The 17957-nt window shown below is 44.6% G+C and overlaps 1 protein-coding gene across 1 annotated transcript in view; it reads right to left on the reverse strand.

Moving 5' to 3' along the window:
- Positions 1-2621: 2621 nt before the first annotated feature.
- The window catches only part of SEC16B (SEC16 homolog B, endoplasmic reticulum export factor), a 403213-nt gene continuing 387877 nt past the window's right edge, over positions 2622-17957 (reverse strand). Inside the window, exons 24-26 of the mRNA XM_078642040.1 lie at positions 15903-15958; positions 12717-12800; positions 2622-3463 (exon numbers count right to left, since the gene is read on the reverse strand). Of these exons, the coding sequence (XP_078498166.1) occupies positions 3389-3463; positions 12717-12800; positions 15903-15958 (215 nt within the window). The 3' untranslated portion in view covers positions 2622-3388. The remainder of the gene's footprint in view (positions 3464-12716; positions 12801-15902; positions 15959-17957) is intronic.

Raw genomic sequence — 17957 nt, forward strand, 5'->3', positions numbered from 1 at the left:
AGATAGAACATCTGAGGAGGGCATAGACCGCAGTCTCTCCATATGATTGGCCAAAGTTTGGGTCATAAAATGACATCCACTGACTGTTTCAATGCTAAAGATTGTTTAATTGTACACTTCTATTATGACACTGCATACCATGGATTCCCAGCCCGACAAAGGGGCATATTCATGCATGTGAATCTATGATACACTTAATGTTGGAGAACCACCATTCACCCCATATGTAGAGCTCTCAATTTACTGCATTAAATACCAAGTCACAGCATATAATATTAATCGTGCCTCTTATTCTTAGTTTATTTCTGCACTAACTACCCAGTTTGTAAAGAATATCTAGTTCTGTAGTCAGCTGACAAAAAGTCATAGCAGTTTGGTCATCTTAGGAGACTTACTTTCCTAATTGGCGTTTTCAAAAGATCTGACCTAGCTTTTTTCAAACCTTAGGTAAAGAAATAACATGTGGGCAATTTTTAGTTCTCTGTTATCTGCATGGACATTTAGACCATAACTTCCGCCGGCAATCCAGTTCAGCGGAGATTAATGCCTACGCTCCCTTGGTAGAAGCCCACTTGCCTAATTTAGATATATTCACCTACCTGGCAGAGATATCTGGTCCTTCAATTAAGACATCACTACAGCAGACACAGTAAAGCCACTGTTCCTATGCTGAGCAGGTGCCATGTTTGATGTGTATTCTCTGCAAAGTATTTGGTTCTTCAAGAAAACTTCTGAAGCAGGAGTTTGTTCTTGCAGAACACTATATACACGGCCCAAGGTACAGGAAGATTGCTCCCTGAAAGTTTGAGCCATTGTGCGATTTCCTTATCCAGCACCATCATGTCTCGCAAGGCAGTCCTGGGTAGGGAAAATAAGTGATGATCACCCTAATTAGGGTAAGGCAACCGTGACTATAATCTGGTGGCTCAGTATTAGAAAGACCACCAGATCAAGGGCTGAGGCTGGCATAGCCAGCTGAGGCTTCACTGAGGGTAAAATGGGGTGGGAGAATTGCGACTTTGAAGAAATGTTGCATCTTCAGTTTTATGACAGGCAAACATTTTGCCAAACTCCAGGTGACCCTCAGGCTTTCAAAAATGCCAGGGTCAAAATCAGTCTCCAAGGTATTAGTATCTCATAGTGCAATTTCTAGGTATGGTTCTACCCCATCTCTGGTACAGAGTGTGATATAGTTTTGAACTGATATTAGAACATTTTATAATTTTGTCATTGCACACATCTGAATCTGAATAGACAGTTCTGAAAAGCTTGTTTACATGTCATGGGAGGTTCCATGGATCACTGAACCAGCTACTTATAGTTTCTGTCTGAATAAAACAAGACATTATTATAAGATTCGAATTCTAGTATCCCTGCTCATTGTGTGAGGATGACACCCTCAGAAGTCTTTCCCTGTTGCTCGCTGAGCTCCTAGATCAGTTCAGAGTTATAGAATCGCTGCTCTCTTCGCCGTGAGAATGACACCCTCAGATTCCCATACATGCTTTGTGATCTCCCAGGTCAATTTTTAATCATAATATCTCTGCTCTGCTTGCAAGTGAGAATGCACTCTCGGATTACCTTGCATGCTGCTCTGTGAATTCCCAGATCACTTCTGAATGATATTAAGTCTGCTCTGCTCATGTGCGAGAACAACATCCTCAGGTTCCAATGCATGCAGCTCTGGGATCTCCAAGTTTAGTTTCCCATCAAGCCATATGCGTGGTGATACTAAGACGTAAGTCGTAGATACACTTCATCAAAGTCAGGCTGTCCTTAGGATGACAACATCACAAGGTTCCTTATTGGCCCCAGGACAAATATGGCTCCTTTTCTGCAGGGTGGTGGAAGCTTGTAAATTGTACATTCATCCGAGTTCACCAAAAATACGTGCACTGACCAAATACCAGTGTGAAATTCAGCCATAGCATTAGGAAATAGGTCAAATCTAAGGTCCAATCACAATCCGCTAGAAATTAATTAAAGTGAGTCATCAGAAGAAGATATCTGGGAGACGTTCAAAACTCTGTTAGTTATTGCTGTTCATGATTTTTATCACGTTTACCCTGTAAACAAATACTGAAAGGCTGAAATCAGATGAGCTTATGGCTAAAAGCCTACTAAAATGAACGATAGCAAGTTCCAGGTCTTAGTTTCAGGTCCAGGACATGCCAAAGATCGCCTCTCATGCTAAAGAAATGCCCCTAATATATGATAACTATTACACACTGCATAATGTGAAATAAATAATTAGTAGAGGATTTTGCATTGTGTTAGGAGTTGAGTAGAGGCTAGACCTCTTCTTAAAGTACAGGAGGATTCCTCTCAAATATTTTTGTAAACCAGAGACGGAGCTTCAAAAGTAATCCCAACTTCTACCCATAACCAGACAAAGTGGGCAAGAACCTAACTGGTGTGGGCGAGCGTAGCAACTATAAGCTCCAGTCTGGCTGCAGAGCTTTGGATTAGATAGAACTTTAAGAAGTTCTAAGTACATGCTCTGATCAATACTCTAGTTCTGTTGAACTCATGAGTTAAAATCTGAAGATATGGAAGTACTTTACAAAGCAGTCAAGATATTGCACCTGCATGTTTCATTGGCAAAATTAATCTAGGCTTGGTAGAGGGATTTGCTCGTGGTGTCCACGAATGTCTTTAATTTCCTCTGAAATGAGGTAGTACTGTTATCAATTGAAAAATGTCCATAAAGTGAAGGAATGTTAGAAATTCTGTTACAAAGCCCTGCTATAAACGCTTGCCCTTTACAGCCTTCAGGATAAGTTCAGTCTTTCTAAGTTTCAGGATATTTTGATTTGTTGTAGATCATTTGCAGCATTGAAGTGTCTCTTCCGGAAATCAGTATCACCCTCAAAGTTGCCAGTGATTATTAGACATAACTGAGTATCCTCAGCTTAAACATGTAATCCTCCACTGTGCTAGAAGAAGTGGAAATGGTTTTACATACACAGCAAACAAATCGGAACCCTTGGGGACCTCATGCCTCTTAGGAGCCCCTTTGCCGGAAAAATGGCCATTAATGGATGGACGAAAACTTGAGGAAATTGAGGCTCTGCACCATTCCGTGAAGCAGCTCCCGACATGTTCAAGTCTCACCAGGGGCATGTTGTGTTTAGAAGTGCTACAGGCATCCAGCGGGTTAACCATGGCCAGCTTGGGGCCTCCGCTTAATCCACTGCTGCTTGCTCTCACACCAGGTTCTGGGTGTCATGATGGTTTGTTGGTTGTTCAGCTGCGACTCCTACAACAGATTTAAGTCAGCTCTGGAATGTGTGAGATGGGAAAAAAGTGTCAATCTAAGAGGCCATTCCCCCCACCATCAAACGAGCCCAGATGGAGATTGTATGTGAAAACCAAAACATTGTTCTTGCTAAGACTGTTTCGGATAACGTCGTTGAGAGAATTTCGATTGGCGATTATGAGTGCTGCCAACCACAGAGGAAACCTGCAAAGAAAATTGAGCTTTCATTAGTCTATGTTTTCTAATAAGAAATCAACCAGTTTGGATTTTTTGTTGCATTTAACATGTCTGTGATTTTTAGGCAAATGTTTTACCTTATCTTCACAATAATATAGTCAAAAAAGTGTCTTTCTCTCCTTTGCCAAGCGGTCTACTTAGATTACATGTACTCAACTTATTATGGCATAGTACAAACACCTTTTCACTGGTACAACCTCAATATACATTTTTGCTTGCATAACACATTGTTCAGCTAATCTTATGACTCTCTAAAAGTTTTTGCAAATGCTTTTAAACTGTAAAACAAGGTTGGTAGAATTTAACTTAGTGTCGCCTTTGAAATATTAAAAACATTTGTTCTTCTCAAATGACTTTTCAAACTAACAACCATCCAAATACTGCTCAAAACAAAAGTATGAAAGTGAGTTACTTACCTGCAACTGTAGTTCTCCAGTATTAGCATATTTCAAAGATTCACATGCTTGAATCATTCCCCATTGTCGAAGTGGGAGTACCACTGAACCATCATTAAGCTGTATATATCATTATAGGCTATAATGGCAATTAACAATCAGTTTATTAGCCTATCTTTGTCCCTTTAAAAAAGAATCAAACTTGAGCCAATACGGCGATAGCACCCTCTAGAATACTCCCAAGAGAGGCTGAATCTCTCAGATTTTCAAAGCATAAATGGGTAATAAATCCCAAGCTACTAGGGGAGCCTCTCAAGGGAGAAGGGTGAGTCACATGTGAATCTATGAAAGATAACAATACTGTTCAACCATATTTTCAGGTAACTCATTTTCTTATCCAGTTTTGGATCTTTCATAGATTTACATGCTTGAATCAGAATAGCAAGCAGTTACTGTATGTGTATACTTTAGAGCGTTATCACAAATAGTGGATGGTGGGTAGAAATATATACACAGAATATTCCTATACAATTTAAAATAAACATATATGCATCTACACCTATACCCATCTAGATATATATACATATATATATATATATATATATATATATATATATATATATATATATATATATACACAAGAGGTGTCCACCGGGTGAAGACGCACATAAAGCAACAGACGAGGCTGCACTTTCAAACAGCTTCTTTTTATTTCATTTGTCGGATGTCACAGCATTTCTTTGATGAATGGCCCTACGCGTTTCAGAGCTCCTGCTCCTTGATCACGGGCTCCAGGCAATGTCAGCTGGTGGCAAGTAGGAGAAAACCGAGTCTCTTGCTTTTTCAAACTTGGAACAACCACAGGTGAGTCACGCCCTCCAGTGGGCTTGTTCCTGTCGACAGGTTTCTGGGACACGTAGTTTACTCCTGCTGCAACTCGTAGGGCCATTCATCAAAGAAATGCTGTGACATCGGACAAATGAAATAAAAAGAAGCTGTTTGAAAGTGCAGCCTCGTCTGTTGCTTTATGTGCGTCTTCACCCGGTGGACACCTCTTGTGTATATATATATATATATATATACAGATGCAAGGGGCGTCCTCCATGTTAAACAGCCAGTGACACGAACTATTGCTGCTTGAGGGGGCGGAGGTTACTGACAGCATGCAGGAGGGGCCAACGGTATTTAAAACCTTGACTAACGCCCTGCTCCTGCTCAAACCATTTGGCGCTGAAGAAGGCGACAGAGAACACCGAAATGCATTCGCCCTGCAATTGAATTTGGTTTACCTGCAATAAATGACGTCTCCACTGCCTCCCCTGATGTGGTCTCTTCTTCTTGCCTGTGGAGAAGGTTCTTGCTCACATTTTCAGCACGAGTGCCAGAGTCGTGCTTTTAAGAGACCCCCGCACTAAAAGATGGCCCCGGACACACTGGCATTCGCTTCGGTGGCGATGTTTGTTCCTAGGTTACTGGGAGTACCGGGACCCACCACTGGACTTGGCAATTAAATGGGCAGTGTTGGAGTAACTTTACGCCACATTGGGCGGGCTGGACTTCCGGACCTACCCCTGCTTAAAGCTATGCTGGGACATGGTGGTTGGTGTGGTTTGGGGAGCGGAGGAGACACCAGCATTATAATCATCAGCTGCCAGTATCCCGTAATATGGTTCATCACTTACCCTCGCAGCTTCCCCAGAACAGTCCACAGCATTCTGGGACATGGAGTACAGATGCAAGGGGCGTCCTCCATGTTAAACAGCCAGTGACACGAACTATTGCTGCTTGAGGGGGCGGAGGTTACTGACAGCATGCAGGAGGGGCCAACGGTATTTAAAACCTTGACTAACGCCCTGCTCCTGCTCAAACCATTTGGCGCTGAAGAAGGCGACAGAGAACACCGAAATGCATTCGCCCTGCAATTGAATTTGGTTTACCTGCAATAAATGACGTCTCCACTGCCTCCCCTGATGTGGTCTCCTTCTTGCCTGTGGAGAAGGTTCTTGCTCACATTTTCAGCACGAGTGCCAGAGTCGTGCTTTTAAGAGACCCCCGCACTAAAAGATGGCCCCGGACACACTGCATCCGCTTCGGTGGCGATGTTTGTTCCTAGGTTACTGGGAGTACCGGGACCCACCACTGGACTTGGCAAGTAAATGGGCAGTGTTGGAGTAACTTTACGCCACATTGGGCGGGCTGGACTTCCGGACCTACCCCTGCTTAACGCTATGCTGGGACATGGTGGTTGGTGTGGTTTGGGGAGCGGAGGAGACGGCAGCATTATAATCATCAGCTGCCAGTATCCTGTAATATGGTTCATCACTTACCCTCGCAGCTTCCCCAGAACAGTCCACAGCATTCTGGGACATGGAGTACAGATGCAAGGGGCGTCCTCCATGTTAAACAGCCAGTGACACGAACTATTGCTGCTTGAGGGGGCGGAGGTTACTGACAGCATGCAGGAGGGGCCAACGGTATTTAAAACCTTGACTAACGCCCTGCTCCTGCTCAAACCATTTGGCGCTGAAGAAGGCGACAGAGAACGCCGAAATGCATTCGCCCTGCAATTGAATTGGGTTTACCTGCAATAAATGACGTCTCCACTGCCTCCCCTGATGTGGTCTCTTCTTCTTGCCTGTGGAGAAGGTTCTTGCTCACATTTTCAGCACGAGTGCCAGAGTCGTGCTTTTAAGAGACCCCGTACTAAAAGATGGCCCCGGACACACTGGCATCCGCTTCGGTGGCGATGTTTGTTCCTAGGTACCTGGGAGTACCGGGACACACCACTGGACTTGGCAAGTAAATGGGCAGTGTTGGAGTAACTTTACGCCACATTGGGCGGGCTGGACTTCCGGACCTACCCCTGCTTAAAGCTATGCTGGGACATGGTGGTTGGTGTGATTTGGGGAGCGGAGGAGACGCCAGCATTATAATCATCAGCTGCCAGTATCCCGTAATATGGTTCATCACTTACCCTCACAGCTTCCCCAGAACAGTCCACAGCATTCTGGGACATGGAGTACAGATGCAAGGGGCGTCCTCCATGTTAAACAGCCAGTGACACAAACTATTGCTGCTTGAGGGGGCGGAGGTTACTGACAGCATGCAGGAGGGGCCAACGGTATTTAAAGTCTTGACTAACGCCCTGCTCCTGCTCAAACCATTTGGCGCCGAAGAAGGCGACAGAGAACGCCGAAATGCATTCGCCCTGCAATTGAATTTGGTTTACCTGCAATAAATGACGTCTCCACTGCCTCCCCTGATGTGGTCTCTTCTTCTTGCCTGTGGAGAAGGTTCTTGCTCATATATATATATATATAATCCATAAATATATAACCCATAACACAGAATCAAACCCATGAAACCCAAAGAGGCTCACTTTAAGGAAATAGGTGGTGTAATACAGCCTGCCCAACCGCTGATTCACTGCGCTGTGCCGATTCCAGGCAATAATGCTGCGTGAATGTATGTACTCTTCCAGGTCACAGCACAACATATTTTCTCCAGAGGCGCTCCCACAAACAAAGTAGTAAAGTTGGATACAGCGCTAGTTGAATGTGGCCTGATTTTGTGGCCTGATTTTTGTTGTGAGCAGTCTGCCCGCCTTTGAGTGGCAAAACTGGATCACAGCTGGGATACATTGAGAGATGGTTGCTTTTGTGACTGCAGCAACCTTACAAGTGTGTTCATATGGAACAAAAAGTTCGTCTCAGCTGTTTAGTGTGATGGAGATAGAACTTTAGATATCTTGCATATGGAGAGACCTTTCTGCTGATGAGGTAGGTTTCGGCATGGAAGCCCATAGTATTATAGGCTCATTGAGGTGAAAGTCAAAAGGGACCTTAGGAATTAGTCCTCGATTGGTCCTGAGAACGACAGAATCGTCTGTGAAGCGCAAGAAGGGTTCTTGAGTTGTAAAAGCCTGTATCTCATTCACCCTTCTGGCCACAGTGAACGCTAAGAACAATGCGATCTTCCATGTGAGAAATTTGAGTTTTTCTCTGTGTTTTGATTCAAATGGACTCTTCATGAGTTGAATTAGAACTATGTACAGATGCCAGTCCAGGGAAAGTCCTTACAGGAGGAAAAACTCTGAATCTTTTCCTAAACTGTTTGATGATTCTACTCAAGCACAAAGAGAGTGAATGTGAGGAATGCCTATATCTAGATAATGCAGCAAGATGTGCCTTGATAGAGGCATGCACCAACCCAGACTGATTTACAGAGAGATGATAAGGTAGTGTCTGCTTAGGTGATGCTTGTAGAGGACGCAGATTTGATTTCTGGCACCATAAGCAGAAACTTTTCCATTTCAGTTTATACGTTTTTGTGTACGTTTCTGCACTTGTTGTCAAGATTATTGGCCACATGCATCATTGTTGCCGTTTGCGATTCCTAAATTGCGAAAATTAAGGAATCGTAATTTAGAAATCGCAAACGGCAATGCATGAAAAAATCGCAACTTTTTTTGTGATTCCTTATTTTTCCTTAATTGCAATTCGCAATTTGCGAATCGCAATTAAGGAAAACCTTCCCATTGATTCCTATGGGCCAAAAGGCCCATAGGAATGAATGGGAAGGCATTCACATTTTGCGATTTTCAATTTGCGAATTCGCAAAATGTGAATGCAATTTCAAGGGTGCAGGGGGGGTCCAAAGAACCCCTCCCTGCACCCCTGAAATTTAACTTTAAATGCAATTTACACACACACACGCCCCAAGGACATGTGTGTGTGTAAATTAAAACTTTCAAATATGTAACTTGTGCATGTTTGAAAGTTTTCGGTAAATTAGCATGAAGTTCAACTTCATGCTAATTTACCCCTTCCAATTTGCGAATTCGCAATTTAAAAATTATCATGCATTGCATTTAAGAAATCTCAAATTGCGATTTCTTAAATGCAAACACAATTTTAGCAATCGCAACATGGTTGCGATTCCTAAAATTGCGAAAAGCATGATGCATTCAAAATTTGAGAATTGCATTCGCGAACGGGCGAAAATTGCGATTCGCACCGTTTGCGAATGCAATTGTCAATATTGCATGTGGGCATTAGTCCCTGCAGTCCTGAGGATTATTCAGCTTTCTGAATTCATGGAATTCAGGAGCAAAGCACATAAGTGGAGAAAAGTCAGATCTGGATGAGAGACCTGGCCTTGGCTATCGTCAACAGTGTTCGGGAAGTTTGCTGGTGAATGTGGTTAGATTCTGATTGTAGGAGAAGCTCTGTATACCAATGCAGTCTGGGCCACTTGGGGGCTATCAGAAGGAGGAGGCAACAGCGCTCTGCTTTCATTTTGCTGAGAACCTTCGGTATGAGATGACTGGGGAAAAAAGTGTTGGAAAATCCAATGGAGTGTGAAACAGGTAATCGTCCCATTCGTCATGGGCAGGCTGGTTGTCCGGATGTTCTCCCTGTAATCATCTAGTGACGATGGTTCGTCCCAGGAGGGTACTGCTATGTTCGATGCAGACATTATCCTGGGTGTTATCGGTGGAGAAACAGGCATTGGTGTTCTAGGAGACGTAGGTGGAGGCAGAACATTGGGCTGTTCTTGTGGAGGGTCAGGAAACTTCTTAAGGTATTACTTCAACATTTTCTGGAGGTCATGAAACAGACACATAGGCACTTAAACCGCATCCTCACGAGAAGGTGATTCTGCATAATACTGGTAGTGCTCACCATAATTGTCTAGGCCTATCAGGATATCGTGCCTGTGGGTTGTAATACTCCCCATAATACTGATCTTCGTCCAGGTATTTTACATGGAGTTTGGATAGGCTATGGGCTATCCCGAAACGGGCCAGTCCATAGCCCATCCCAACTCCATGTAAAATACCAAGAGGAAGAGGATGAGGAAGAGGAACAGTCTCCTCCATGTACAGAAGATGGCTTGAAGGAGTCTCTTCAGACTCCTCAACGTCCAGCAGATGGCTTGGAGAAAGAGAAGATACCTCGTTGGGTGAGGTATGCTCAAGTGAGAATAAAACTGTGCCGTTGACACATCATTGTCGAGCCAATGGAAGTAGGAAGTGACAGCTGAGGTTGGCAAGTAACTTTAAGCGTCATCAGTGTTAGTCTCATCGGCAGGGTAGTTGTCAATGCTGCTGTCGTCAAATGAAGCCCTGGCGTAGCTGTTGACCGAGCCTTCGTCAACAATTAAATCTTTGTCGAAGGGATCAGCGCTGATGCGGATATTGAAGGTGTCGCCATTGTCGACATCATCAATACCGTCGTCGGCAAGACTGTGGTAACCATCGTCAATGATGTTGTTCTCTGCGGTGACGCTGCCATCAACTGGAGTTTTAAAGCAGTTTTATGCTTCGTCGTGCACGGTTCCGAAGAAGGTTTTGGAGGATGAGGTCCAGTTTTTACAGATGGAGTACTGGGGTCAGATCTGGCATTCTGTGAGGATGTTTTTTTGACTTCTCCTTCTTTGAGCTGTCTTTGGCAAACCCATGAGGGGATTTCCTATGACCTTCTGCCTTCCTCTGACGTCCCGTTGTAATGGGATCTTTCCCTCTCATGAGATCTTGTCTGATATATGGTAGAGATGTCACTTTCCTCCTCAGAAGATGGAGATCTCCTTGTCCTGGCTTTCTGAAGCAAGAGAAGAAGCATCCCCTCCTTGTTCTTCAAGGTTTTGGTAGAAAAAGTATGACAGACTTTACAGACTTTTACCTTGTGCTGAGGGTAGAGGCAGCACAGACATTCCTGATGGGGATCATCCACATGAAGCATTTTCTTTCCACATGTCTTGCAGTGCATTAAGAGCCCTTTCTTGGAAGACTCAGACGGGGTAGAAGTAGTAGTTTCAAGAAACTGGTTTGAATAAAACTGAGCAGAGCTCAAGGAGACTCCCTTCACACAACATGCGGTAGAAAATCTGAGGGACTTAGCATCTCTTTTGGAGTATTCTAGAGGGTGCTATTACCCGACTGTCTGAAGTTTGGTTCTTTTTAAAAAGGAGATAGATAGGATATTAAAGTGAGTGTTCATTACCATTAAAGCCTATGATAATGATACATACGGCGTTATTATGGTACCGTTGGGCTCCCACTTTGACGTTGGGGAAAGTTCAAGCATGTGAATCTATGAAAGATCCAATACTGAAGAATTAAACCCCAACTTATGCATGCATACATATCTCAATGCATCAGCATTGGTACTCTGTTTTTTTGGAGTTTATATAACTCAATCAAAGCATAACTAAAACAAGATGACAGCATACAAATATGCATTTGAGAAACCACTGTCTTCTGAAGAATTAATTTTAAGTTAGGACAGTGACAATAAAAAACTCAGAGACGGGTTAAGTATTTTTCAAATATCACAAAAGAAAAGTGGAAAATAAATACCCTTAAGTGACATCTTTATTTCAAAAATATTTGCCTTAATACAACATTTTGTTTTTCATACAAAACAGCATATCCATCATTTGGAAGAATATGTTCCAAGACTGAGAAATAAAATGTAAGTCATCTCAGCAGTCTGACAGAGTCGCTGATCAGTGGCCACTCCACACAAGAACATTTTATCTTCTAAAATTGTTAGAAGTAAACAAATGGCTTTTAGATGATAAATTTCGGAACAGAAATTTAACATGTCAACTTATTATAGTCAGACTGAGGGAAAGGAAGAATGACGTGGTTAACTTTTAATAAAAAAGCACTCTGTTTAAATCAGCTGAGGTCAAAATGGATGCGTTAAAAACGGAACAGTAACTTTTCTCTAAGGGAAAGTGCACTTTTTCGGTTTTTTAATGTGCATTTTTCCCTATTTGTTACTAAGGGCCACATTCACTAACATTTCCGTTTGCGGTTTCCTAGTAGCACATTTCTGTGATTCGCTATTAGGAAATCGCAAACAGCTATGTACTGAGGCTTTGACACATTTAGAGATTCCCAATTAGGTCGTAATTGACCTACCTCATTTATGTTCATGTTTAAGGTCGAAATGTGTGGCCCATTGGAATAGCTAAAAACACAGGGATGGTGGCCTGCAGGAACAGCAGACCACCATGCCTGTTTTTGATTTTAAATAAATCAATGTTTAAAAAAAATGGTGTCCTTTATCCTTAAAGGAAAAAGGGATGAATTTCAAAAAGAAAAATGAAAAGTTTTCTTTTCATTTTTAAGAGTAGACAGTGGTCCGTGGTACACTGCCTGCTCATAAAAGGAAGAGGACCCTTGCGGACCACCTCCTGCTTGCGAATGGGTTACCACCAAATTGAAATTGGTGGTAAAAAGCTAATGTTTTGCAACCGCTTTTCCGTTGTAAAACATTCATACATACCACTGCGAGTCACTATTAGGAAGGGACGCCCTTCACACACCCCTCCCTAATCCTGAATAGCAAATGTATTTAGCGATTCGGTAATAGATTACGGAATCACATAATAGGGTTTGGTACATAGAAAAAGCTACATACATGCGGTCCTAAGTTTTGTGGTTCACTTTAACAAATGTGACCTTGATATCATAACTTGATTTAAAAGGACTCCAGAACTTCCTAATCCTTTTATGAATATGACCTGGAAATCTGTCTAACAGTTTTTATAACTCCCCTGAGTTACAGAGAACCAAACAACAGGGTGAATAGGATTCAGGTGGTTTTTGGTGTCAAAAGCAGGCAACAAAGGGACATTGAATCCTAACTCGCCCATATCATATGTCATTTCATGCCATACAACTAGTTTCAGCATGTCAGTGGTCCATGGCCATCACAAAAGGTGTATCACTTATTGCATCAGAGATATGCTACAAGCAAATATCAGGTCACACTGTCAACAACCCACCTCAAGAGGTAGAGCCTAGTTCCTACCTGGGAAGGATTATACAAGGGGACACTCCCTGCTGATGGTGGAGGTAGGCACCCGCTGGTAACTGCAGGATCTAATTGCCTGTCCTGAAATGACAAAGAAAGGAAACTGAAGAAAGAACTGCGTAGCAGGAATCTAAATACAGCCCAAGCGATGTAAATTTATGGTGGGGGTAGAAAGGAATACTCTACTAAACTTGAACTAGAGGTACCAGGAAAGATTCCCATAGCTGCCAAGTTTTCAAATTCCTTATGTGTGACATTTCCATGGCTTCATTTTGCAAATGAGTGACATTCCATTGCCAAATGAGTGACACTTTGGGTGACACATTAACATGAATAAACGAAGCTATGCAGTTCTATGTAAACAAACACATATCACAAATTCTCTCTTTTGGGTAAAGTATCCTTCTAGAAAAAGCCTTGAAACTGCTGCAAACCCTTGAAATGGAAGGTCACTAACAAAATCCCCCTTTCTAGCTTGATTTTGTACAGTAAATAATTATGGCCATAACCATGTTATTAAACAAAACACAAATCTGTCACTGACTGGGGGGCACATCTCGAGGCCTTTACTGAGTGGGCAGTGAATAGGGCACCCACTGCCCCTCACAATCAGGACATTCACAGCACCTAGAGGCTCTTGTAGAGTGGACAGCTGCAAAAAGTGAGGCGCCCATCTGTCCCTCTGAAACACACATTGCATTAATCAGACAGCAGACCTATCCCTTACATTACATTTCTTTGGAGCTCACATCTGTAACAGCAGAGACTTTGCTGAGGGCAGTGGTCTACAAAAAACAATGGAATTCCCATGCTGGCTCACCACTTGCATCTTGGACACCAGAGCTGGCCCTCAGGTTGCAAAGATTGCATGAACTGCAGGAGATGCAAGCTTTTTCTTGTACAGTCTCACACAGTTGTAAAAAAGGATTGTTGTGAAGCACCCAGAGTGGGCCCACCTTTGGGGTGCACCACCTATTTTGTGTGCTGGACATCTTTTGATTGCCCTTACTTAGGGTGTAATGTTTTGCTACAGACTACAGCTGAAGTCTTGGTATGGGTTGCACACAGACTAGGCCTCCATTGATCACATGCTTCTTCCGGAGTTTGTTTCTCAACAGAATATGCTAAATTTCAAAAGGGAAATAGGGAGAGATTTGTTGTGCGGTTGGTGGGTATGCCTTGTGCGGGCAAGGATGCTGAGCGTTTAATTGGGGTTGGAACTGGTGGGAGGGCATGGAAGCTTAGCTCAAGACTGTTATATGGTTTATTGGCAAGTGGCAGTGGGAAGATTCATGGCATGGGTGAATCAGCTTTGGGCATGGTTGTGGTGGTCAGAAGAAGTAGTGCCTTGAGCTGGCGGCCCTGATGCTGACATCGCTTTCTAGAAGAGTATGATTAGTGTCTTCATTCACGTTGAAAAGACTTCATGAAGATGATCCTTCTGTGGCAATGTTGAGGGTGGGGCGGCAGTTGTGGTGCCCTGGTCTCTTTGGGCACAGTGTTTACAGAGTTTCTGAGTGCATTCTCGTTTGTGCCTGTGGTGCCTCGCGGCCTATGGCATTTGACCTCCTTTTGTCAAATGGTGGGTGATGCACTTGGCTTGGTGATTTGTGTTTTGTGTGCCTAATGGTGTTACGACGTGGAGGAGGTTCATGGTATGTAGAACTGACTATTATTAGATCGTGGATTGCGCCTGGCACCCGCACTCTAGTATAATCCTTTGGACAGCAACTACAAGATGTTGGCTGTTGAGGTCGAAGGGAGATACCCGTCTGGTGAGTGGGTTGCACAGCATGAAGCTGAGGGATCTGTGATCGTTCCCAGATTCCTTGATTAAATGGGTTGTGTGATCCTAGGCAAATACTTTTTTGCCCCAAGCCTCTCATTTTACAGAGCCTCCTTTTTTTGTGTTAAGAGAGCACACTTAGGTGCGCGAGTTTGCGGTGTTCTCAGGCAGAGAGGCTTCTGTGGGGTTTGATTTGCACTGTGGAATTCAGCCACTAGATGACTGTCACTTTCTCACATAAAGGTTAATGCTCAGTGGCGTAGCTGAACCTTTGGCAGCCCGTGGTCATCCCTGCATTTGCTACCCTGCGATGGCTGTGGGTAAGAGCGGGTGGGCTGCCCCCCCTTGCTATGCCACTGTTAATGCTTTGCGCATCCCGCCCCTGGCAAAGTGATGGGGTGGGCCGGAGGAGGGAGCTGGAGGGAGACCAAATAATAATAAACTTGCCAGATCGCCCCCACCTCCGCCATCCACTCAATCCTGCTCTTCCTGCTCCTTGGACAGGCTTCCAGACTGCACTACGGTCAATCATGACGCTGCAAGAAAGCAGCGTCAGGACTGGGGACTGGCCTGAGCGCTACAACTTTGCGCTCCCAGGCAGACTTGGAGCCTGTGCCTGCTTTCTCCAGCCCTAGCAATGCAGCTGGGACTGGAGGGGGTTGGCCGGCCTGAAACAGCCAGCCAAATACCTCATATGCATTGAAGGGACAAGGGTGCACTAGCACTCCCCTACCACAGTGTCATCCCTGGACCCGCCCCCAAGACCCGTCAGAGTCCTGGGGGCGTGTCCAGGGAGATCAAAATAAAACAATAATGAAACGGGTTACAAACCCGTTTTATTATTGTTTTTTTTGCAGATTTTGGGGGGGAGGGGTACGGCGGCCGCTGAATTGGTGGCCAGTACTGACAAGTACCACACATCCATATGCTTGGGAGTCTACAGCGTGAACCTCACCCAAGCATAAAAGAATGTTTCACAGCAGCCACAGAGTACAAGTTTATATTTTAGCCGATGGAGATTTACTTGGATGTGCAGAATGTTGAGCAGAGGCCGTATTCAAACTAGGTTTCTCACATTGCATGGGCATCAGCTGTAGCCATTAGGCCCCATGGCCCTTATGAAAACTTGGCTCATTTAGGCTCGAGGCTCCAAGTGGACCTCGCGCTGCACCACAAAGGAGCATCTCGCTCGAGCGGTCTGCAACCCACCAATGCGGGGGCCTGCTGGCAGGACTCAAGGCTGGCTACCAGGCACATACAAAAAGTATCCTACAGCCAGCACAATACTGCTGCTGCCCATTGTGTGCAAGTTCAGAATACGAGGGAAGATTACCTCACACTCCCGGCCCACCTTGAGCATCTACTAATATTTTCACCACCAGTCTCTGGTCACTTACCATCGGAGAAAGTGGGGAGGTCCTGCTGTCCCGCCCCTCTGATGAGGGTTTATTCCCTAAACAAGTGGAAAGAAATTTGAAACCGTATTACTATGGACATCGAATGAAATTAATAATCACCCAACATGAAAAGGCAGGAGACAGCAAAGGAGCTATCAGAAAGGAAGGCAATAGTCACATGCAACACTCTCAAAGAGGAACTGAGGGGGCAGTCTGTAAAAATAAAACAGGTGACACCTCAGTAGACACTGCTTTGATATCAGAGTGGGAAGCAGTACACACAAGCTATGAAGAGAGGAAGGAAGGACACCTGGACTACACCTTAAAGCACAAGGCATGTTGTCCCAAGCTACACTTCAGAGAGCAATGTAGGAGCCAGTGGCTTCATTTCCATCGTAGATACATACAAGAGACACCGGCTAGTACAGCATCAGACACAGGAGAAAGAGGGCACACCTCCGATTAGAAGGCAGCAGACACAGGCTACTCATCAGAGCAGAATTCCAGAGACACAGGTTACAACCCAGAGAGGAGCACAAAAGACTAGACCTTAACAAATTGGGCAAGTAGGAAAATGTGACAAACCAAGGGGCTTATTTATGAGCCCTTGCGTAACTTTGGCGCCGCCGCACCAGCAGGATAAAAAATGCGCCATGTTGCATTATATTTACAAAGTGACGCATCTAGGTAGATGCGTCACTTTGTAACCCCCTGCGCCACATTATGCCTGTGCCAGGTATAATCTATGCAGGGTAGGTGTTTTGACGCAAGTAAGTCTCGTAAAAGTGACGCAGTGATTTCACTGCGTCACTTCTAGGAAGCAAATGCATCAATATCTTACGCCTGCCACACAGCAGGCGTAAGACTGATGCAGGCACATTTGAAATGGGACTTGCCCATGTGAAATGACCCATTGATGGAGTTGCGTCACTATCGTGACACACTACAGCAATGCGTCTTTTTTGCGCCTACAGATACGTCAGAAATACTGACGTATCTGTGGCTCCTTGCGACATTATGCGTCATACTGTAAATATGACGGATCCAGCATGTCGCAAGGAGGGCGCAATGAAAAGTGACGCATCGCTGTTTTCACGCAGCGATGCGTCACTTTTCATTAATGAGGCCCCAAGTTTTTAGGTTGAGCCTGGGCAGCACATGCGCTGCCCTTCGAGGCATGCTGTATTGAGGTATGAACTTGAAGCTCCGCTCACTCTCTGCCCATATTTTTAATTGGCTTGGGTCATTGTCCTTTGTAAATGGTGGCTTTTGATTCGTTAATAGCCTTGCTAGTCCCTCCTTAGTACCGCCTTATCTTTATTTGTAACCTCCCATAAGGACACCCCCGTTAAATGTGTTGTTACTTATGTGTGTGTGTGTCTACATTTTATTTAAAGTCTGTTGTGGCGTTGCACTCTAGTTGTTATGAGAATTACCCAAGGAATGCTGGGAACGTGCGGGCGGCCATTTTATGGTCGCCGCTCGCACTCAGTGTAAACGGGTCGAGCTCCCGGAGCTCGGAGAAAATAAATAGGTCTTGGCGTCGATATTATACAACCGAACCTCCACAAATTGGCAATGAGGCATGATGGAGTGTCCCACCTACAGAAGCACGGTGCATGTCCAGAACCCACCGGACACCACAGGGTCCCGAGCGCGGCAGAGGAACCGACCACACCACGTGGGGGAGAGTGTGTCCCTGAGGCCATGGAAATCGCGCGTCGGCGCTGAGCCACCGCCCCTCAGACGAGGACAACACACACAGCCTCACAATAACCGGCCAGCAGTCCTAGCACCGGGCAGCACGTGGAAACAGCGGTAAAGCACCCAGGGATCTGATGCAAGGAGCGGGGGACTATCCTCAGTGCTCCAATCAGTGGCCTAGTACCCCAATGACAGAGCGCTAGCACGCTCAGGGGCAATCTCAGTGCAGTAAAGGGAGGAGACGCTACTTCCATGGAACTGTGAGTAACTAGCGCAGACACAGCGGTGCCCCAGTGCACACCAGTAAATCAACCCAGTACACAACAGCGTCATCCTACAAGCACCAGGCGT

Source organism: Lissotriton helveticus, chromosome 1_1, assembly GCF_964261635.1.
Source record: "Lissotriton helveticus chromosome 1_1, aLisHel1.1, whole genome shotgun sequence".
Taxonomy (NCBI): Eukaryota; Metazoa; Chordata; class Amphibia; order Caudata; family Salamandridae; genus Lissotriton; species Lissotriton helveticus.